This window comes from Rhodamnia argentea, chromosome 2 (assembly GCF_020921035.1).
Source record: "Rhodamnia argentea isolate NSW1041297 chromosome 2, ASM2092103v1, whole genome shotgun sequence".
Classification (NCBI taxonomy): domain Eukaryota; kingdom Viridiplantae; phylum Streptophyta; class Magnoliopsida; order Myrtales; family Myrtaceae; genus Rhodamnia; species Rhodamnia argentea.
This window is the reverse complement of record NC_063151.1, coordinates 35,417,661-35,439,311: the sequence shown is the minus strand read 5'-3', so window position 1 is coordinate 35,439,311 and position 21,651 is coordinate 35,417,661. Positions and strand designations below refer to the sequence as shown.

General features: G+C 40.2%; 4 protein-coding genes and 1 long non-coding RNA gene across 10 annotated transcripts in view; 2 read left to right on the top strand and 3 right to left on the bottom strand.

The window, feature by feature from the left end:
• LOC115753433 (lectin-like) overlaps positions 1-1,633 on the bottom strand; it is a 28,995-nt gene extending 27,362 nt beyond the window's left edge. Inside the window, exons 1-2 of one of the 4 annotated variants that reach the window (XM_048274446.1) lie at positions 1,351-1,607; positions 1,099-1,217 (exon numbers count right to left, since the gene is read on the bottom strand). In XM_048274446.1, coding sequence (XP_048130403.1) covers positions 1,099-1,217; positions 1,351-1,554 — 323 coding nt within the window. In that variant the 5' untranslated portion in view covers positions 1,555-1,607. Of the gene's footprint in view, positions 1-1,098; positions 1,218-1,350 lie in introns of all 4 variants that reach the window. The other 3 variants (XM_048274444.1, XM_048274443.1, XM_048274445.1) reach the window with 3 other exon arrangements.
• Positions 1,634-1,858: 225 nt separating this feature from the next.
• On the top strand, positions 1,859-3,764 carry LOC125313848. The gene is made up of 2 exons (XR_007197523.1): positions 1,859-2,014; positions 3,505-3,764. It is a non-coding gene; the product is annotated as an uncharacterized LOC125313848 (long non-coding RNA).
• Positions 3,765-4,038: 274 nt separating this feature from the next.
• On the bottom strand, positions 4,039-8,804 carry LOC115753030 (peroxisomal (S)-2-hydroxyacid oxidase GLO4-like). 3 transcript variants are annotated; one of them, XM_048274569.1, is made up of 13 exons: positions 8,789-8,804; positions 8,514-8,608; positions 7,881-8,028; positions 7,671-7,795; positions 7,542-7,588; positions 7,392-7,469; positions 7,172-7,296; positions 6,986-7,043; positions 6,246-6,308; positions 5,896-5,965; positions 5,028-5,128; positions 4,690-4,794; positions 4,039-4,467 (listed from the first exon to the last, which is right to left on the bottom strand). In XM_048274569.1, exons 2-13 carry the CDS (start codon positions 8,587-8,589, stop codon positions 4,288-4,290), a joined length of 1,176 nt encoding a protein of 391 aa, XP_048130526.1. In that variant the 5' UTR covers positions 8,590-8,608; positions 8,789-8,804; the 3' UTR covers positions 4,039-4,287. The 3 variants fall into 3 exon arrangements, with proteins under 3 accessions (XP_048130526.1, XP_030547403.1, XP_048130527.1); XM_030691543.2 differs by lacking the exon at positions 8,789-8,804 and having other exon boundaries at positions 8,514-8,700; XM_048274570.1 differs by lacking the exons at positions 7,881-8,028; positions 8,514-8,608; positions 8,789-8,804 and having other exon boundaries at positions 7,688-7,795.
• Positions 8,805-12,486: 3,682 nt separating this feature from the next.
• Positions 12,487-16,400, top strand: LOC115753765 (mediator of RNA polymerase II transcription subunit 28). The gene is made up of 4 exons (XM_030692596.2): positions 12,487-12,659; positions 14,090-14,270; positions 15,942-16,054; positions 16,156-16,400. Exons 2-4 carry the CDS (start codon positions 14,093-14,095, stop codon positions 16,288-16,290), a joined length of 426 nt encoding a protein of 141 aa, XP_030548456.1. The 5' UTR covers positions 12,487-12,659; positions 14,090-14,092; the 3' UTR covers positions 16,291-16,400.
• An 821-nt stretch (positions 16,401-17,221) lies between these two features.
• LOC115752900 (zinc finger CCCH domain-containing protein 62) lies at positions 17,222-21,255 on the bottom strand. The gene is made up of 9 exons (XM_030691347.2): positions 20,974-21,255; positions 20,773-20,891; positions 20,459-20,573; positions 20,311-20,372; positions 19,894-19,945; positions 18,930-19,041; positions 18,330-18,428; positions 18,120-18,247; positions 17,222-17,934 (listed from the first exon to the last, which is right to left on the bottom strand). Exons 1-9 carry the CDS (start codon positions 21,171-21,173, stop codon positions 17,364-17,366), a joined length of 1,458 nt encoding a protein of 485 aa, XP_030547207.1. The 5' UTR covers positions 21,174-21,255; the 3' UTR covers positions 17,222-17,363.
• Between the last annotated feature and the right edge of the window lie 396 nt (positions 21,256-21,651).

The following is a 21,651-nucleotide window of genomic DNA, read 5'->3' as shown; positions in this document are numbered from 1 at the left end:
TTGCAGAAGAAGAATGGCTAATGTGTTCATTCCCCCGTCAAGTTAGACGGTGAAATGAAAGGAAAGACAAATAGCGACACATGAGTTGCTTGAATAGATTTTCCTAGTGCAGATCATCTTTGCATATGGAGTGTTGCCGGAACGAAGGGACGATTGTGTTGCAAGTGGAATAAAATAGCAAGGAATGAGATCCGCACATGAAATGAAATATTAAATGGGATCCGAAGAGGCTCTAATGCTTCATTAGAATGTTCAAGCTAGAAGCTTGAACCGATGGGTAGAAAAAGACCGTACGTATGTAAAAGTCATTATAACCTTGGATAAAGCCATTCACGAAATTTATTTGAACAATCGATTTGGTTTTGCTTAGTTCATTTTCACCTTAGAAACAAGTTTTTGGGTCCAACACTTCGCTGGTCATTATTCTCATTGAAGTAGTCGCCTATGTTAAGATGCACGTATTCAGATGTTAGCGATATAAAATCTCTAATAAACTGAAAGTGTCTTTGGGTCTTTGATCATCTCAAAATGGTGGATAGACTCGAGGGTACCTCGATCCGTCATGCTTAGAATGTCGTCTTCAAGACTTCAACAATTAAGCAGTGAGGAAACATGTGTCGAGATCCTATGCACAGTGTGGATTGGTGCTCGCTAAAACGATGAAAGATTGGTGTCCCTCTCAAAACACTCCACCACCGGTTAAAAGGCGAAAATGGTATTAGCTTTTATGTAATAAATGGTTAACTTCACGTCTGTGAATTTTCTATTACGAGTGCATTGACCAATTACCAGAACTGAAACATCCGTACTTTTTGATTTAGAGTCCGTGTACTTCATGTTTTGCAAAGGTTGCTTACATACATATGAAGATAAATTATTCAAATGAAGCAGCGGGGAGCTAAAAACAAGCTACTAGCCATTGCAGCCTATGACCTAAACGCGCACAAGAGGTGAATTTGCTTTAGTTTGTCCTAGATAGAGAAAATTTGATAACAATGAGGAAATGAATTGTTTTTTATTCTCTTTTAGCAGAATTTGTCCAAGAGAATTGAGGACCTCGTTTTGATTTTTTTTTTTTTTTTTAATATGGCATCTTACCCGGACTCTTTGACGGTCGTCCATACCCAGTTCTCGTTGTTGTGGCCCCATGTAATTTCAAGCTCCCTCGCAAACAGCATGAAGCAATTCTTGTTCAGATGCCTGTCGACCCAATACTTCTGTGAGGATGAAATTTCAGATTCATTTCTGCAATTACAGCATATAGCCATATCGAAAGCTCCTTTTTTTTTTTCTTTCAATGTAGAATGAAGGTAAGAAGATCGTGCGAGCGAGCGAGAGAAAGAGGCTTACTCTCTTCCCCTGTCGCAGAACAACTCCGTCATAGAGCTGATGGCAGAGCCTGTCGAGAGAGGAAGTTTCAATGTGCACGTCGGAATCTTTGACAATGGCCACATAATTGTGGGGAGGTCTTGTTACTCTTGCCTCCACTGTTTGCTTAGGCTTCTGTGAGTCCATCTCTTTGGCTTCTTCATGGATCTCAACTTCAGCTTCCATGTCAGGAGGTGGCCAATGTTGCTCCTGTTAAGGATGTAGAGAGAGAGAGGGGAGAGAGTAGAGCTACACAGGTTTCATTTAATCACATGATGATCTGTACCGAAGCAAAAGTCGTTCATGCATTAAATAGAGAAGCCATAATCTTATTTCTTTCAAAAGGGCTTTATGGGAGCCCAACGTCGATCCATGTGGCCCAAGTTGCATGATGGGAGCCCAATGTGGATCCATGTGATCCAAGTTACATTGGCTCTTTAATTTCCTTTTTCTTTTTCCCACTTCTCCTTTTCCTGGAAAAAAGGAAGCTTTGTATAGAGATTGATCGCAGAGAGAAAGAGGGAGGAAGAAGGAGAAGCGGAGGAAGATGATATACCGCAAGTGGAGTCTGCTCACTGGTCCCGCCGCCATACTCGGTGGCATCGTGGCCACTGTGGTCGTCGCCAATTACATCTTCGTCGAACACGTAAATCCAAATCTCTCTCTCTCTGCCTCTGTTCGATTTCTATCGATCTTTGCTTGTTTCATTAGCTTGCCTTGTGTTTTGGATTGCCTTCCTTACCAATTTCCGGTTTTTCACTTACTTGATGGATTTTTCGGCGGACTGCATGTGTAGGTTGCACCATATGCGGGTTCGTGTGTCTTTTGTTCATTGTTCCTTTGATTGGATTGTGTTCGAAACCTGGCCTCTTTAGGGCGCCCACATAACCAATCGGATTCAGATCACAACAGTTCCCCGGTCCCGTTGGTTGAGACTCGAGCCAATGCCCCCCTCTTCCTTAGGGGCGTCGTGCGGCGTTACTACGTTAGCGGGGTTTGCTGTGTTGAATGTAGCAATTCGTGGACAGTGATATGTAGCTCGATTGCATTGGGCACTGGTTTAGCTGCTTGCCAAGTAGCAGCATTGATGCTGCAACAGGGCCATCATCGGCTGTTATTCGGTCTGAATCTTCACCAATTTCCTCACTTCTGGCCGCAGGCAATAACAATGTATCCCTCTTGTTGGATCGGCTAATCGGCTCGCCACTGTAAACCCCTGATTAAGATTTAGGACAGCCCTGCACAAGCTAGAGCACCGAAATAATCCTGTTCATTATGCTCTAGTTAGGTATATTTTCCTCGCCAATGGTATGATAAATATGAGGTCGAGTCAGATAACCAACTTGTTAAATCTTTATCCTTGCATAAGATGAATCCACTGGATCATAAGAACCCAAATGCTTCTATCATCCAGAATCTTTCTCCAAGCATGTATCCGTTGGTGGGATCATCTGTTTGTGAGAGATTCTGGGCCGTACAAAATATATCTTTGAGGTCTAGGATGTTTGGAAATTGCTTTCAGACTCGAGGCTCAGGGGGTTGACCATTGGGCTCATACTTAGCTCCCGCTTGAATAAGTTTTCCACACCAACGAGTTAGTTTTCTTTCTTGTCACCTGCCATAATTTTACTATATTGCAAGTACCTGGCTTTCAAAACCTAGAAACCCGATTGTTTTCATCAACCGACATCCTCCAACTGAGTTTATGTAGCAAACACGGCATGGTTTTAGAGCTAGGAACCGGGTCTTCTCCTGAGTTATGAGGGATGTTCCACCGAAACTTACTAACCACAGCATCTGTTATACAACATACAGAATCTGGACGATGTAAAGTTGGGATGTTGTAAATCAGTATTGCCTGAGGCACATATCTGATTAAGGTCCATCCAACTGCCGAGAGGTAGTAAGTCCATGTTATCATGAAAACTGAAATCGTACAAGTGCTATCTTGTTTGTTTGAAGCTAGACTTGTCTGATCTTGGGAAACCATATTGCATGCTTTGCATTTTCTCTCCACTTGAAAATGGTGTCTTTCATAAGAATTTCTCTCTGACTTGACATGCAGTAACGTAACATAACCCCGTCTCTGTCTATTCTTTGTGGTCTGAACTGCACTGTATGTTTCTGCATCCTTAGGATCCATTCCGCAAACAAGAGCAGAAGCAGACTGATGCACAACCATTGGCGAAGTAATTATGGGGAGATGAACTTCACTCATTTCATTTTCTTCTACTGTGTTCCAAGTTTGGTTCTGGGGAAATGCATATGACTTGGTAATCTCTTACCAGATTCTGCGGGACAATCTTTAATCCGGTTTGTCAACATTCTTGAACGTTGTGTTGGAATAAAAGGCTAAAATTAAAACTCATTGGAGTACATGCAGCCATAACCGCTATAACCTGCTGGCTTGGTTACAAGGGTAGAAGTAATCAGCAGATAAACAGGGGCCCCAAGGCTGCTGGAGGAGAGTCGAGGATGAGTATGGGCAAAAATGTGTTCTCAGGACTTGCACGACCACAGGAGCATCCAATTCATTAATCACTTCCGAAAAGCGCCTAATTCTTACCAGCCTTCTGGTGGTGGGGAAGCACTGTTCTTTCCCGTCATTAGGAGGGGCTTTCGTGATGATACTGACTTGACAAAGTTGATTGGAAGGTATTAGAGTTGGAAGACACAGATCAATTTCATGTCTTACATCAAAAGCACCATCAAACATTAACATCTGCTGATGAACTAAGAAAAAACCAGCTTTGACTATCATAAAATATCTGCTGATGCTCTGACTCAGATCTCAATTTTCCTTTTTATCATGAAACATGACCACTACTTACATAACATGGCAAACTACAAGAAATAATACAACAAGCGTATCGTCTATTTGCCTATGTGAATCATCTTCATGGATGCTGTAGCAGGAATTCAGAGCGAGGAATGAAGTCTCTCAGGGTCTGTTATCACGTGGCCCCTGGTAATATCCTTTAGGGTAGGACATCCAGATAGTGCCATCGTAAGCTCGAGCTCATCCTTCAGCATCTCAGTGACCCTTCTAACTCCAGTTTCCCCTTTCACCGCCAAGCCATATACTACAGGCCTTCCTATCTGTAGTAAGAAAACTATTATGAGAATGTCGACAATGGTCTTAGGCACTTGTTAGGTTGTGATTCAGGTGCTTTGGTAATGTGAAGAGATAGTTTCTACAAATTTCACACGATATTATCACCCAAATATGTCAAGGGTTTGTTCCGATACCCGTTACTAATATAGCAGATAGTCCATATCGAGAAACATCAGGAATGTGCCAAATTAGTCGAAAGATTATACCAATACTGCTTGTGCCCCAAGGGCCAATGCCTTGAAAACATCTGTTCCTCGCCGCACTCCACCATCAACGAAAACAGGGACTTTCCCTTTGACTGCATGAACAACCTACACACGAAGGTTTAAAAACAGTGATGACCAAAATGCTGTTTGATATAGATGACTTGCCGCAGCACAAGCTTTCATGCATTTGTATAAATAGAGGGAAACAGAATCCCACTGTGCTTTATTTTCAGGGGGCGAAACCAGGTGTATTTACTCTGATCCAATGTTTACAAATGCTCCAAAATCTAGAATCTATTATTAAACTCACGGAACAAAGGAGTTCAGGAAATAGGCACCTCTTCCAGAACTGATATAGTTGCTGGAGAATAATCTAGCTGTCGAGCTCCATGATTCGAGACAACTATCCCAGCAGCACCTGCTTCCACAGCCTTAATTGCTGCCAATGAGCGGATACAAGTTTGTTGATAAGGTCGTCGTGCATGCAACAACCGATAGTAGTGAAAACAGACAGAGTATAATGTGAAGCAAAAAATAGTGAACTCCAATAGAAGAATACAATGCTTCAACCCCATATCAGAGAACACGAGGTCTTGATAGCAGCGAGGACAAAATGAAGAAAGGCAGTATCCTGTTACCATCAAAATTCCTAACTCGTAGTATGAGTCTCAAGCCGTCCGTCATTCATGACTTTCCTTTTATTTTCCTCGTAAATGCGATGACCCCTTGGCTCATGTATGCATATGTAGTTAACCATTTTATAGATTAAAAGAACCAATGCCAAATTAGCTCAAAGACAGGTGGTCTTGTGAGTTTCTAGCTATAACCACGCTACCTGAAAACTGGTGCACAGACTAATTTGAAGCAAATACTGAAGTGCAAAGTAATATCTTCTCGACTTTGGTATAAAATTAAAAGGATCCTTAAAGTAAAAAATTTTCCAGGTCTTAAGCAATCTTAAAGTAACCCTTCTCATTTGCGCTAGTGTTTTTAAAATCAACCAGAAGGTTTTGGCCAAAGGTTTGGCCGATGTTGATCAGTTTAACCTGGTATGGGACAGCAATTCGGTTGGTTCAATCTCTGATTTTGTTTTCGAACGCTGGTTTAAGCAATGAATATGCTAAGTAAGCTACAGTTCAAAATAGGACACAAAACGGTGGTCGGCAGAAAAATCCTCAACCGTTTTTCTTTGAGAGTACAACTTACCATCTTCGTGTGTGAGAACTCCCTTGATCAGAATTGGCAATTTTGTAATAGATCTCAACCATCCGATGTCCTGCAGCATTGTAATTTAGTTGCATGACCAACAAGATACCAAATAAAGCAAATAGAGGCATTGTAAAGATCCAGTTATCATTTGCAGGTCACGGCCACAAGTGAAAATTGAATTAGAAAAGTCATTGTAAGATGGCTATTAGAATTATTTCTGCACTGGATGACACTTCCTCACACGTCTCATCTGTTCATAAAACCCAACACTTTTGATGAAACATCATCCCAGAAAAAAAATTCAAGGATTTAATTACAAAGTAATTTTAGATGGTATGGAGGTTCACCTTCCAACTCAAAGAAGCATCAATAGTTGAAGCAGCAAACGCTTGTAGGTTTGAACCCTCATCCTGCAAATTGGAACGAAGGCAAAGGAAAAGGGGAGGGCGAGTGAGAGATATGTTATGCCTAATTTCTGCATTTACCAAACTGTAGAAATTTGAGATATCTCTCTAGAGTTTATTAGGCAGTGAAAATGTCTTCATTGGTCATGTATTGACCGTACATTTCCTGTTGCCTGACGTTATCCGAGCCCTTTGGTTCTTCGCCTCAAGATACAAGGGGTAAACAATTACGTGCTTTAAGCAAAATGAACCACAAAAACAACTCCTCCAGAAACAGATATGATATAATCAAACTGAACAGTTAAAGAGAAAAGAGCGTCAATTATTACAGTACTCTTTGCCCCAGGGGCAAGCTTTGCATTAGAGAAGCACAGAACTCATAGACTAAATTTGCTCTAGGCTAATCCTAATACCATGATATCCACATAAATCAACGCCATGGTGAGGATTTCCTTTTGTTATGCTACCTTGCTAATGTCAAAGAGTTACAGACACCCAAAAAACACAGCAACATAGACGAGGGTATGAAGATAGTGACAAACACAGCCTCCATGCCATCAAAGGAGATTGGTGGATGAGATATTGAGAACATAGATATCTCCCCATGCATGCATCCCTATTGAATAGGTAAAAGTATATTACTATTGTCAGATCCTCAAATAGAAAAGAGTTCATTCACTCACAGAGACAACTTGAGTTGCCAGCAGACCTTCAAAATTCTTCAACTGAGGCGCTATCATTCTGTCATAGGGAAAGAGAGAAAGAGAGAGAGAGAGAGAGTTTAACTGTACGCAAACTTTATTTTATGACCATGATTTCCATGCCCCAGGGGGGTGGGGGAGCAAGAGGGGAAGAGGAAAGCACTTTACTTGTTCTTTATGTCCGGCTCCCTTCTGCCAAGTCTGGGAACATCAACAGTAAGAACAATAGCTTTGTATCCACTTCTTTCAGCTCTTTGTACTAGCTGAGCTGTAACATCTCGTCTCTTGTACACCTGCATAAGGAGATGCGTTGATTACTGAGATGAAATCTTAATGGAGAATGTACAAAGCCAAGAAACCTCGAGATTTTTAATCAATAGATTCTTACATATATTTGGAAGAATCGAATGGCATTGCAGCTGGACGCAACCTCTTCCACAGTGCACATAGACACATATGAAAGAATCTAGAGTATAAATGTGAATTGAGTATGTTATAGCAGCAAAATGGAGATTAAAAATATTTGGTAATCTATTACCATGATGACATTAGATGCAGCAGCTGCTCTTGCCGTAGCAACCTCTCCTGGAAGATGAAAAATTCCATCACTAAAATCAAAAAAGCAAACATGCGAAAGAGTTCCTCCAAGAAAATTCAGGTTTCACACCTTCAGGATGTGCTAACTTATGAAAAGCAGTTGGGGCAATCATAATGGGGGCAGAAACATTATAGCCCAATATAGTAGTCGACAAATTAATTTTGCTCACATCTCTGAGGATTCTTGGCCTAAACCTGCCAGAAGTACATGTGTTGAGAATTCACAAACAAACATAATTTGCTGTATATTTTAATCTGGCCAGCATTCATTAGGCATTACGTTATTCTGCGAAATGCTTCCATGTTTTCTTTAAGCGTATGCTGGTCTTCCGCTCCCCCTGCATAAAAATCATAGTACATTTTTGGAAGGGCTTGCCTAGCCAATTCTTGATACTCATTCACGTTGACAGGATCCTCAGCCATGTTTCCTGAATGGAAATTTCAAGTGTTACTAACTCAACAGCTTAACAACTTCTCCTACATGTGACTCCACAGATTTTTAACGTCAACAACAAGGTGAACACAACAATAGCCCTACAAATACTCTTCCCTTCGTATACGGTCCTAGAATCAAGATGCAACTTTTAAACAAATACCAGCATAAATGTGCCCACACGAACTCACAGTAAATCTAAACAGAAGAGTGAAAAGTATGGAATAGCGACCGTCATGCATCCACATCCCTCGACGTATCTACGGCTATAACTACAGCACAAAAACACATCAAAACGTAATCAACATCAAAGCCACACACAGCTCATAAATTTAGAACAGAATCAAGGCTTTTTTTTTTATTCTGCCAGTAATCAACCCAAGTCATTTTGCACATGGTACCATACTTAATCACCATGCTTGCCGTTCCTCTGAAGCTCGCCTAACTCGTAAAGTCACACATAGCTGAACCTGAAACTACCAGCACACCACGACGATCTCCAGAACAAGTTTAGCCCAACCAATTCAGGATCTTGCGCTAGCCTAACCACCCACATATACCTTTATCCCAAACTCCTAACACGACGGTCCATAATTTTTCGCTAGTTATGACTGCATGCGCACAAAAAATGCGATCTTCCTGCATCGCAGACGCTCAGCTATACGGATGCTCAAAAAAGTGCAGAGCAGAGGAGTTACTTCACGCACTCGAATGAAAGAATGGTACGACGTTTCGTAAAATTACCAAAATCGAACCTTTGGGTTTTCACGCGATCGGAGCAAAATCTCTGGCTGAAGGACGAAACTCGAACAAGGACAGTGGTGAGTGATGCGAGGTAGTAGACTGGTCAATGATGGGGATCACTGATTAACAAGTGATCGCGTCCAATGAAATGCTGCCACGTCATTTTGTCTTTTTCCACTTTTTTTTTTTTCAAAATTCTCTAAGCCGAGCCGAGTAAGAAAACTTACGTCTTTTTGTTTTTTTGCCGCGCTTTTTCCAATCCTCTTTTAGTTTAGAAATTCCTTTTGACCATACTACAAGTTAGATAATGAAGTTTAAGTAAGAATTAGCACTGTCTTTTTTCCATTAACATTTACATTGCGTGGTTTTGCAGGTTCACATGAAGACGTTGGGATGGATTCGGAGGAGGGCAGAGAGATTGAAAACAGAGAACACAACGTTGATGTTATTGGAACGATGGAGACAAAGTGGGGCTCTTTATTTTGTGGAAACTACATCGACCAGGTATCAGTCCGGCATTAGTGGATTTGTAGAGCAACCAAAAACCATGACCTTCACTGTCCAAGAGGTGCTTGTGGGTTCAAGCGATGATTACACGACCCATTGTAAATGATCTCGATGGTGGGCATTGCGTCGGCAAAGAGTTTGGTGAAGAGGAGAATAAGCTCAATGGCAAACAGAGGATTCTCCCGAGACAGATGGCTCTGTTCAAAGCATTGGAATGGATGAAGATAACAAGGTAAGGGAATAAAGCTTAGTGAAAAGGCGGAGGTTGTTCATCAAAAGATGATGACGGCTAATTCAGAAAATTCCTGGGAACATGATGACAGAGTAGATGAGCTAAAGATGGAACTTGAAATTGTGAAAACCGGAGGACTTCCCACGATGTTCGAAGAATCCAAAACGAACTCTCCAACGATGGTGGGGGACGCCGATCTCAAGCTGAAGCCACTGAAGATCGATTAGAAGCTCCAGCACAAAGATCTGCTTCCGGAAATTCAGAAAATGTACAAGAGTTATGCCCAGAAATGCAGAAATTGGACATCTCGAACCACCAAGCTCTAAAACATCTTGAACAAGTTTTGCGTTATTGAATGAAATAATCTTCTCGAACGAAAAAAAAAAAAAAAAAACCTACCAGACTCTACATGTTATTGATAAGTTACTCGCCAAAATCTTGATTTTTTCACTCTTGTTTTGCTACAACTCTCATTCACGTGGGACAAAACAATTATTAGCATAAGTCACTTTGACAAACTGGTGAATAATTTGGAAAAATCTTGATTCTTTCACTCTGATTTTAGTACAATTTGTCATTGACATAGGTGTATTTAGTATTTATGGGAAGGCTCCGACGAACCGATTCAATTTATCCTGTAAATAAAGCATGTTCTTGAGAGCTTTTGTCTCTTGTATTTCTTGATTTTCTTGTGTCTCCTTTATTTGGGAGAGCAAAGTGAGACCCGCAAGGAAAAAAAATAAGAAAAAAAATAAAAATAGTTGACCATATAATAAAAAAGAGAAGTGGTAGGCCTCATGAGGGATAGTATAGTCAAAATACCAAAAAAGATTGTCTAAGCCAAAGAATGAGTGAAAAAAGCACCCCTTCCCCACCCTTTTTTTCCCTTTTTGGTCATATGGGAAACTTGTAGTAATGGTGTCAATATACATCTAGGGATATACAACAGACCAGTCAAGAAAGTTAAAAGTTTATTCCTCTGTCGAATTAATGACTCGATCTATTATAGACATGATTCGTCATGGAGTGAATCGATCGCATTCTTACATGATATTAGCGAGGGTAGGTCTCATGTGGATCTTCCATGTCCTAAGTATTTGTACAATACTATAAAGACCTGATTCAGAGAGTGCATGAACTCTTTTTTTTTTTTGGTCGGATGAGAGTGCATGAACTCGAACAAAAGAAAAGAACGTGAAAACGATGTACTATCCGCGACATTCTAATTTTCTTCACCAACTTAACCTATCGATCCTAGACGTTTGGTTTTATGGGAATGTGATTCATACCCAATAGCTATCATTGAATTTCCAAATTTAAGATTGCATAGAGGTCTTAACTCGACTCCAATCGTGATCTGTTTACGTTGCTACCACTGTGGAAGACTGCTTACCGGAGTGAAAAGTACTTTGACCACTATGACAGACAAATTTAAACTCAAGGCATTATAAGAATATCAACTTGCATCATAAAAATGGCGAGGTAATTTTTAAGTGACAATATTACTAGATCAATATATTAATGGATTTGGATGGTTGATCAATTACTAAGATGTGACATCAGTGAATCAACATTATAAAATGGTGTGGGCAAAAGGTACTTATAGCATAGTACTCTTAGCACTTAGTTCTTAACGTCCTGAAGGTCAAAGTACAAAATGAATTGAAATTCATGAGGTTTTTAAAGTTCATCATCCTTTATAGTTCGTACTCTTTTTACAATATAAAGGAGAGATGTACACAAAAAAGGCTGGTTATGAACCTTGTTGGTGTTTGTATATCATACTTAGGATATTCTTTTTAAAATTTAATAGTAAAAGTATTTAAGTAAAGAGTAAATATATACAATTTCACGTTGAGTAAAAAAAATTAAAGTAGGAATTTTACAAGTAGGTGAAAGAATCAAGCTCTAGTAGGGGTAAGCGGTTCCAGGTTCCGTACCTATAAGCTATAACTTATCCTGTGACAGGAACATGTCAATTTTTTTTTTTTTTTTGACTAAGCAAATTGAGAATGAATGCAACAACCGCTAATGAGGTCCGTAAAAGCAGATTGCGAATCATAAGATTTTAGCAACCGCGGAATAACTTAGGAAACATCATCCCTGATAAGTAGTGACTCGAAAAAAAGACCATAATGCACGATCAATGAAACAAGTCCAGTGTGGTATGAGCCTTATGCGAATGCGAATTTACTTTGCTGCCATGATGAATGAGACGAACATGAAGCTTGACCTGTGGGCAGTTCGGTCTAACATTTGAAGCCCAACAGCAACATTTCATCTTGGTCCATGAATCAAGTCATCTCGGGCCAAACTCTAAGGCCCATTATGAGCTGCGTATCGATACTCATATTATTTCGATGGAAAAAATGAAATAAAAAAAACAAAACGAAAATAGATTCTCGAATAGACTCTGAAATTGACCGAAAAATAGGGTCGGTTCCAAAACAGATTCCAGGACAAACAAGATAGATTTTCAATTTCAAAAACTAGAACCTGGTTATAACAGGGTCGGTTTCAGGTCTAGTTCTGAACCTTACACCCGGTCATGCACACCCCTAGTATCCCAATTGCAGCCTCACATCCCCACACTACAGGACTGACGAGAACATTCCTTCGACCAGGTGCTTCGTCTTCGCTCTTTACGTCTCTTGCCTGCTTCTACTCGCTTCTTGTTGTCTGTTTCTATTATAAAAGTTTGTTTCTATTTTGCCGGTTCCGGTTCCGGTTTCGATTCCAGTTCTTGATTCCGGTTCGGTTCCACCGGGACCCAAACCCGAAACCGGCGATTCCATAAAAAAAATGAAATCAAAAACCGGATCCTGGAACCGGACTGGAAATCGGGATTCGTTTCTCCTATGACAAGTTGTCAAGTGCTACCTGAAATCATGCTCACCCCGGGCCCTAATAATTTTCGAGGCGCGCGCATCCAGTTGCCCGAGCTGAGGAACTTGACCCAATAGATCTCTCTCTCTGTTTGTCTCACGCAGGAACGCTCTTGTCACTACAGTCTGATCTTGCATACGGCATCTTCGCTTTCAATTGAGCCGATTTCGGACACAATCCCTCAGTTTTATCTGCATTGGACCTCGAAACTCTGCAAACTCCTGCACATTTTTCAAGCTTGAAGAAACCCATACGAGGTACCGTTCGTATTTTTATTCAATATCAATCAAGTCACAATTTTTATGCGCGCCCATGTTCTCAAATTTGGTTAACTCGCGGACTCGACAGAGTTGATTAGTCAGCTGCGCGGTGTTGCTGATTTGGATACTTCGTTTTCTGAATTATTTTAATTCTGTTTTACTTTGGTTGCCGTTGATTACTGTCTCATTTATTCATAAACCAAACTTGCAGTGTTGTTGAATAATGCATTTTCTCCTGGTATTGTGTGGTTTGGTTGCTTCTCCGTTGCTTGATTTTGGATGGGTGAACTCTTCCGAGGATTGGATAGATTGTGTCTGACGTGAGGTTTGCTGGATGTTGAGATTTTTAATGTTGTGAATTAGGTGTATTGCGATCTTGCCTGTGCTTGTTGGCACAGATAAGAAGGCAAGCCGAGTTAGTCATGAGAGGCAATGCCAAATTGATATGATGAGCGATTAAATTGTTACACCTTTTCGTGAGGTTGGGAATTGCTGTTATTAATACGTGAAATGTTACTGAATTGCGTGTATTGCGATCTTGCCTGTGCTTGTTGGCACAGATAAGAAGGCAAGCCGAGTTAGTCATGAGAGGCAATGCCGAATTGATATGATGAGCGACTAAATTGTTACACCTTTTTGTGAGATTGGGAATTGCTGTTATTAGTACGTGAAATGTTACTGAATTGGACCCTCGGATTTGGTGCGATTTTGATGTTATGAAAGACTTTCTGTCCATGAAAACATTTTTTCCTTTACCGTTTTCATGACTTGGAAAAAAACACTTTTAAGCTTTTGTCAAAATATTTAAACTAGTGATGAAGGGTGTTATTCATGGTGACTTCAGGTGGGACATATGGAAAATGTCATCGTGCGTAAAATGGGTGGGAAGGTCTAACTTGTAACTCAAGTATGAAAATCCCTTAACCTTGATTTAGATGGGCAGATATAGTGGCAATACAGGGTTAAAAAAAAAGAGACTTGGCTGGTGTTGGCTACACCAGCTAATTGATCCAGAATATATTCATGCGAAAGTTAACTTATTACTTTCCTCTTCTTTTGGTTTGTCCGTGAATGTTGGACGAACACAAAATCGCTTACATAAAAAGTGTCCCTTGGTATCGGTGTTGGAGTAGGGAAGAACGATTAGTCCGATTGTTTCATAAGTTAGCACTTCTTTTGAACAAAAAAGTATCTCTTTTTTCTGTGAAAATATCTACTGGATATACTAATTAGGTTTTTAATAAGCCATCATTATGGGTTATACTTTTTACTATTATTCTGTGTGTTTGATAAGCAAAACCGAATTAGCTAAATGTGCAGGAATTTTTTTACCCTTGCTACAGTTGACTCCAACTTCATTGGAAAGTTTCATTGAAATTCTCCTCCTACTCCAAGAAGTCCATATTCGCAACTCTTTTACCATTTAGGAAATGTCTGAGAGACAAACTCTCGACCAGCAACACCAAGTTGATCCCCAGCTGCAATCTCCGCAGCCTCCAAAGGAAGATATGCTGGCTTGCGTTACTGCACTGGAGGAAGCTTTGCTGCCATGCCTGCCAGCAAGAGAGCTTCAGGCTATAGACCGCTCTCAACATCCTTCACATCAAAGTTTGTCATTGCTTAATCTCTTATCCAATCTTTGCCCTAGGGTGGGGAATGCTTGGTGTGCTATAATCTTCTTTTTGCTACTTGAGATTGCTCCATATGCATTATCAAACGAGGATTATTCTTTTCATTGACGAACTTGCTTGATTGACAGCTGTTACTTTTTGTCTACCTTGATGAAAAATGATATCGTTCGTCTATGTTTTTATGATGTTGCTCCCTCCTTTTGAAGACTTCCATCAGTTATATTGATAACTATGTTGTTCATCTGTTATTTCCCATAATGTCAGTTTAGTATTAGGTCATAAGTGCTATTATACTTGGTTCTTGTGAAAATTTTATTGTGATTACATAGCTAGTTCTGACTTGCTGAGTAGTATAAGGGTTAGCTTGTTATTGATAAAGATTCTAGTTGATGCTTCTCCAAAAGTGCATCTCAGTTAGGACTAAGAGGAATGTCTGCATTTAGAGTAGTTGATGAAAACTATGTATAATCTGATAAAGAAGTCATTATCATAAATGTATGAGAATCCCATGTGTCAGTCAAATAAGCAGCACAACACACATGTCCACAGCTATGTATCGATCTGTAGTGGGGGACGAGGGCAGGCAGAAGTAGACATGGTAGTTTCTTTACCACCACGATACACATCAATAGCCCTAAGAGCAGACAACGAGAGATCGTTTATTACTTGAACATGCGATGTTCTGTGAACCTCTGAAGTTTTAATTAGACATGTCATGATGGAGCTGGTTATCTGGATTCTAAACCAGAAGAGCATATGCTGTAGGCTTTCTCTTGCAATTGAAATCAAAAGTAATTTTAATGAGTTGCCTTTCTAGTATTTATAAACTATAAAATCATATGCTTTATAATCTGCGAGTTTCCCTGTAGTTGTGTAGTTTGAGACAAATCTGTTGGAGGAACTTGACCTCTCATGGAGGACACTTGGGTTATTGGAATTCTTAAGTGGAACGTACTGGGTAATATTAGTTGGTATGTAGAAAGTGTTCCTTTTTTGGTCTTGCGTGGAGGAAGCTTGAGGAATGAAAGATCCTTGACATCTAAGCACGACCGCATTCTCGTGCTGTTTTTTCATTGGATACAAAAGGGACAGCGCACTCAACTTGTAATGGGTGTTTGTTTGGTGCTCCTAGGAGACCAAAAATGATCGTGATATCTCTAGACTTTCTGGGCTGAATAAGTTTTTTTGTGTTTTTATCGACATTTTAAATCTAAGTCATGTCTGAGTTGTTGCTCGTGCAATATCATGCTCATTGGATATGCCTTAGTGTGCTAAGTTTGCTAATATATTCTAAGTTCAGTTCTTTCATTCGTACTTGCCCCACATGTATAATATGCGGAGAATATGTTTCTGTTCGTGTAGTTCTAACTGTTGAGATTTCATATCAGTAAACGACCGTTTCTTATCAAAGAGGGGATAAGATATGTGTAAGCATTTTTTGTTTCTCTCTCATTCATCACTCATGCTTCAGCAAACAAGAAGCCCTGCTAAACAAAGGTGTTCTGCTAGCCATTTTTGAAAGAAATTAGTAATCTGGGTTTCCTATCCCCGAGCGCAATTGCTGCGCCCCCACTTCCTCCTCTCCCACTCTTTGCTGGTTAAGTGTCATGACAGCCTGGTCACTGAGAAAGTGCTTCTAATTTTTTAGTTGATGTTGAGAGGCATGCTAGAGATTTTATGGAGGCTGCCAAAAAACTTCAAGTTTACTTTATCAGCCTTCAGCGTGAGGATCAGCCAACCGAGGCTGAGAAGCTTATGAAGGTAATGCTAATGAAATAGCTGGGACAAGAGTAAATGGTTTGCTATTTATGTTTGGAGTTATTTGATGGCATTTGCAAACTTTAATTCCCCTATGGAAACAGGAGATAGCTATGATGGAGGAAGAACTAAAAATAAAGACCGAGCTCATCAGGAAACAGGAGAGACTGATCCAAGGGTGGAGGAAGGACTTGAAGGACCAATTGGACAAAATCAACTGTGAACTTGAGAAGGTATAGGCAATTTCCGGTGGACTCCGTCTGTGCCCAATTTGTAGGTGGACAAAAGATGGATTGCTTTTTCTGCTCCTGGTTATCTTGACATGAAAAGAATTTTATTATTTGCCTCATGAGTGTACAATTTTTTTCAACCACTAATCTTTTCTTTTATTTAGTGGGTCTTGTATAATTATAGGGTATTGCATCAAAATACTGCAAAAGGGGAAAAATCACCCTTCGCAGAACAATCTGGGGGTTAACCAGGATCCTTGATGCCTTATTTTAGCATTTGTTATTCTGATTGTCAGCTTTCGAAATAATGTCTTGAAGAAGTTGCTATTCGCAACTCGTTAATAGGATCAGAGCCTCCTTTTCTTCCTGGGGGTTTGGGTGTGGCAAGTTGTCACAAGAAGGAAATTTCAGATATATGAATGGGTGGACTTATTTTAATTTCATGGGCAGTCACCTGAAAAGGGAAGGGAAAAAAAGGAAGAACATCTTGCACCATAAGGTCTATAAAATCCAAGCTCGATAATTTCTCGACAATTAGCACTTTGGGTTGAAAAGAATCTCAGAGATAAGCTTGCTTATGCCACATGATTCATGCAGGTCCTGTATAGCCATGTTTTGGTCTTTTTGGAAGAAAAATCCTCAGTACTGTGGCGATGTGTCCCCATCTTTCCCTTAAGCTGGGACAATGTAGGATGTAAGGGCGTGTTCGTTAATTTGGGGATAAGGTGTTTCGCATATGATAAAATTTGGAGCCACACTTTGTATCGAATGGGTTCCAGTAAGGCGCGTTGTGATATTATTTTTGGAGGAGAATTCCATAAGTGAGGCAATGGCCTTAAGCTAGGCCAGGGTTTGCCACTCCCACTATTCGCTGTTTATTTACCAGGATTTGGGAAAAAGATGAGTTTAGTAGATAGACCCGCTAAAAATGCAGAACAAATTTTCAAGTCAATCTCAAACACGGTTTGCTGCAGAGAATGTGCTTGGAAAGAAAACTGATTTTACAAATTCTGAGCTGCTCTACAGTTTCCAAGTTGGCTTGGAAACCAAAAAATAATCTTTCCTCTTTTCCCTTAAAACCTTTACACATGTTCTCCATGCTCATGCAAAAACTTGCAGTTGTCCCCAAAATAGCATCTTCCTTGTTCAAAGTAGCGGCAGCGTCGTGGCTTCCTGAGGCCTTGCTCAGTTCCTCCCACGAAGTTCCTTGGATGTTGATTCATAATTGCCAATGGCCGCCTCTCATGTACCCAGTGCGCTAACGTGAATGCAGTCAAACCTTCGTGACCAGAATTTGGCTCCATACAGAAGCTACTCTCTCCATTGCTACTTTGCGGGCGTTGTATTTGCATTGCTCCATTTGTATTTGAATAATTACGATTAGGTCTCTGATTGCCCAAATTAGCATCAGTCCCAGAATGCCAAAGTTCATGCTTAGTTCTGTTCATAGAGCTCAAACTTTTCCCCCGGTGCTGTGAGTCCCCACGTTTCTCTTGAAACTGGTCACCACTCACCTGTATAGGCCGAACTATTGGCTGCCCAATACTGGCAATAGATGATCCTCTTAATTGCCCCGCTTCAGTACCTGTTTTTGAGGTTGAGATTGACATTGGCAGAGCCCGGTTCTTCTTAGTGTTCTGTTTTCTGGAAGCCCCGGACAGCATAAAAGGAAAATACTTTTGAGATCCAACATAATATCCATTCAGAGCAACAGTGCAGCAAAATTTGTCTACTGATTTTTCTAGACCACACGCAACATGAGAATCATTTTCTATCGTGATAGTATCCAGGAATTACCCGGGATTATCTGGCCATATTCTAGAGATAAACATACGTACCTGATTTCCCTTAAAAGTTTCCTCCTTTCCTTCTCTTGTAGTCGGGCTTCCCTATGGGACCTTGCTAATGAGCCCCTTGAATGCTTTTCCATCAATGCTTTGGTCCTCTCTCCTTCATCTTCCCATCTCTGAAATTAACACCAGAGTTAATATGCCTGAATCGGTACATTATCAGCATGAAATCAGAGAAATCTCCCATATGGTTTGGACCTGTCTCATAGTGTTGTAACGGTAAAGATTTCGGCCCTTGATAAGCAGGGGATGAAGGGGAGGGAGTGGTTTCTCTCCTTTGCTCCAGAGAACCTCTATCTGATCAATGAGTCCAAAAGCTTTTAAACAATACAAAAAGGAAATGAAAGAGAAAGAAGTAATCTATTACTTTGACATATAAATCACCAATGGAAAAATAGAGAATCCTTCGACAAATGCCTACAGTCCACGAGATGATGTACTGAATAAGTGCAATGAAAGACAAATTAATGCAATAAATAAACAGCCAATGATTTCCCATTAAAGAATAATTCTGCAGACAAGACAAAATGCTCAGTGGACACAAATAGAATTCACTATATTTTCCAATAGTCTACATTGATTCTGGAGTGAAAAGAGAACATGCAAACTCTGGTGGTGTTCTGGAGTTAAACCTAATGGCAAAATCCCATTGCATTGGGATCATTCCATCATAACATACTGGGCAGTTAATTTCCTTTTTACCAGTCTACAATGATATGACTAATCATAATCAAAAGTCGAGTGGAAAAGCTTGAGTTCGCTGTAATGATGTATCACATCTCGTATGCAGAAACTCACAGTGAAAGTGTGCTGTTGCTTAGCAGCACCATAGCTTTCTTTGAGTATACGGCCTGCTACAATTCTCTTTCCACATGAAGGACCACTGGCACTCCGAGATGCTATGTTAAATCTGAGAAAGGAAGTAACAATAATAAGTCGATAACTGAGGAGGTTAGGGTACAAACCATACAAGTACTTCCACTGAAGCAAGGCTGGAACATAAAATAGACAAACTGGGCAGATCATATTTACGATTCACCAAAACAGAACCACATGTTCAATTTTGTAATCAACTTGAGCCAAAGATAGGTTGAGGTAGACTTTGAAACCAACAGAATGCATACGCACATGCATCGTTTTCAGTTATCACTAGGCAGTCATAATCACAAAAGCAGACGAGATGCCATAGCAAGAAGTTACAGAGTCCCTTTTGTCTGATATGCAGCAGATGTAAGGTTTAGAGTAACCAACAACGGATTGGTCGAATATATCAGTACTTGCTATTAAAGCTAAATACGTCCATACTTACTATCAAACCGACTTCGCTAATGTCAACGTAACACCAGGGGAAACCCAAAGGGCCAAGTACAAAGACCAGGAATCATTACTATATACAACTATGGAACTCATTCTTATAGGTATTTTTATCCTGAAAAATTTTATTAGATGAGGAATGTTTATATTCTGGTTAAAACTTAGGTTAAGATAGAATAACTTACGTGGGTACATGGACAAAAACAGGTCCTTCAATGACTTTGAAGCATTTCAGATGCATGATAACTAAAATTTATGAACCGAATTAAAAACAAAAACAAAACATAACAAAAAAGAATTGTATTGCTTATGTACTTCAGTATCGTATTTAAACTAGAGAATATCCAAATAAATACTAGTTGAAATTAAAGCTTCTACAACTTCTTGCACCAACTGTGCACAATCCTAATGAACACTTCGGTATGAGTTGTTAGGACAGAGAACTTACAGTTCATAGACATTCTGTTCAAACATGACAACATCGCCTGTGCATGCATCGCCTGCATATACCAACTTCATCAGGCCGGATGACACAGAAATACAAAGGAAGCTATTTTGTAGCATCATTGGACTGCCACCCACACACCAGTAAGCTGCAACTTATAAAAATTTAACTAACCAAAGAAGTAAAATAAGAGGTGATGAGCAGCACATTACAGCAACGTTTCTTGATATTCATATTCTAACAGATTCAAAAGAAATGTGTTTGATGGGAGCAGAAAGGCATTTTTCGGTTGGTGCTATGTACAGGACATAAGCTATGAACCATGCCAAGATCAGCTGTAATTTAACAATACATAAGCTCATGCTATTTTTACCGAGCAATTTCTAATACAGGTACATTGGCTTGAAGAGAGAGCTTCACCTTTGCACTTCAATACAAAACTAGACACTGGATACTTCTCCGCCCCCTTACCGGTGACTATCCTGCAAAATAATTATGCATTTACCAAAAGAAATTCATTAAGTCTTATATGCAACAACATATTTCTTAACTAAGAGGGTGAAATTACTCTATATGTTCCTTGATCCGCTGAATGAGTGTCTCCTTGTTTCCCGTCAACCTCAAACCATTCTTCCTCAGATAAGCTTTACACTGCTCCACTTTCAGTTTCTCAAGTTGCCCAGCTACAACAAAAAGAAGAATAGAGCAGATCAGAAGCCAGCTTAAAATCCGAGACAACAACATACTTCCCACATTTTACATGCCTAAGATAGTTTGAATAAAAAAAGTCAATTTTGCAAGTGATGCAATGTCCAGAACCAGAAGCCAATCCAAAGCAGAAAACTTGAAAATGAAGTAGAAACGTGCAACTATTCAGCTCACCATATATGAGCCGCAGAACCGTCTTTGAGCTATCATCATCTTCCTCATCAATCGCCATAAAGCTCGCCTCGTGCTGAGGCTGGTCAGCATCGTCATTAAAATCAACATTTTTTCGGATTCTGCAATTCCCAATCCGCGACAAGGAAAGTCACTGCAGCCCATTCAAAATCGCAGAACCCAGAGTTAAAATGAAAAACTAACCGAGATTTCTCTGCGTTCTTGATCGAGAGCTCCGAGAACTTAGAGTGAGCGTCGGCCAGAATACCGCCGTTCCGATCGGCGTCGTCCGAATCGTCCGGGTCATAGTCTGAGTCGGAATCGCTATGACACTCTTCTTCTTCCTCTTCGTCGGTATCGTAGATTTGGTATTCCATCGACGAGTGTTGCCCTGAGATCGCCATGAATGAGTTTTGCTTTGTCTCCCAGGTGCTTTTGCCCAATCTCAGAATTTATAGCGTAATTTTCTCCAATTTCTTATTTTTGTCATTCCAAACGGTCAAATTGTTTAAAATGGAATCCAACCTCTTCCTCCTATGGGTCAAATGACGAATTTGCCCCCCCCTCCCCTTTGTTAACCAGGATTGCCTCATCTTCGCCCACGAAAATGCTAGCAGTGTCCGAGAGTAGAAGAACTCCGTTATTATCACGTACGCTTGACATGGTCAACAGAAGAAAAAGACTAACAAAAGAAATCGAATCTTTCAGACTCGATTCGCGAGTAGTTTTGGCCGAATTCGGACAGAGATAAAACTGTAACGAAGTTTGAATCCGAGGCAAATTGACATGATCCATGGCGTCTGAGAGGGGAAAAATTGACTCACCTTGGTGTATTACTTACTGTCTCTACCTTGCACACTTCTTTATGCAGGTGGTACTAAA

Excerpts from the sequence above, each read along its gene's own strand:
- LOC115752900 (XM_030691347.2), bottom strand. The coding sequence starts at position 21,173 with ATGGCGATCTCAGGGCAACACTCGTCGATGGAATACCAAATCTACGAT. Across the intron at positions 20,373-20,458 it reads CGGATCAAGGAACATATAGA|GATAGTCACCGGTAAGGGGG; the intron begins GTAATTTCACCC and ends ATTATTTTGCAG. Across the intron at positions 19,946-20,310 it reads TTTTGTATTGAAGTGCAAAG|GCGATGCATGCACAGGCGAT; the intron begins GTGAAGCTCTCT and ends TGGTATATGCAG.
- LOC115753030 (XM_048274569.1), bottom strand. The coding sequence starts at position 8,589 with ATGTGGGTGGTTAGGCTAGCGCAAGATCCTGAATTGGTTGGGCTAAAC. Across the intron at positions 5,966-6,245 it reads ATGCTTCTTTGAGTTGGAAG|GACATCGGATGGTTGAGATC; the intron begins GTGAACCTCCAT and ends ACAATGCTGCAG. Across the intron at positions 4,468-4,689 it reads TTGGGGCACAAGCAGTATTG|ATAGGAAGGCCTGTAGTATA; the intron begins GTATAATCTTTC and ends TTCTTACTACAG.
- LOC115753765 (XM_030692596.2), top strand. The coding sequence starts at position 14,093 with ATGTCTGAGAGACAAACTCTCGACCAGCAACACCAAGTTGATCCCCAG. Across the intron at positions 14,271-15,941 it reads TCAACATCCTTCACATCAAA|TTGATGTTGAGAGGCATGCT; the intron begins GTTTGTCATTGC and ends CTAATTTTTTAG. Across the intron at positions 16,055-16,155 it reads AGGCTGAGAAGCTTATGAAG|GAGATAGCTATGATGGAGGA; the intron begins GTAATGCTAATG and ends CTATGGAAACAG.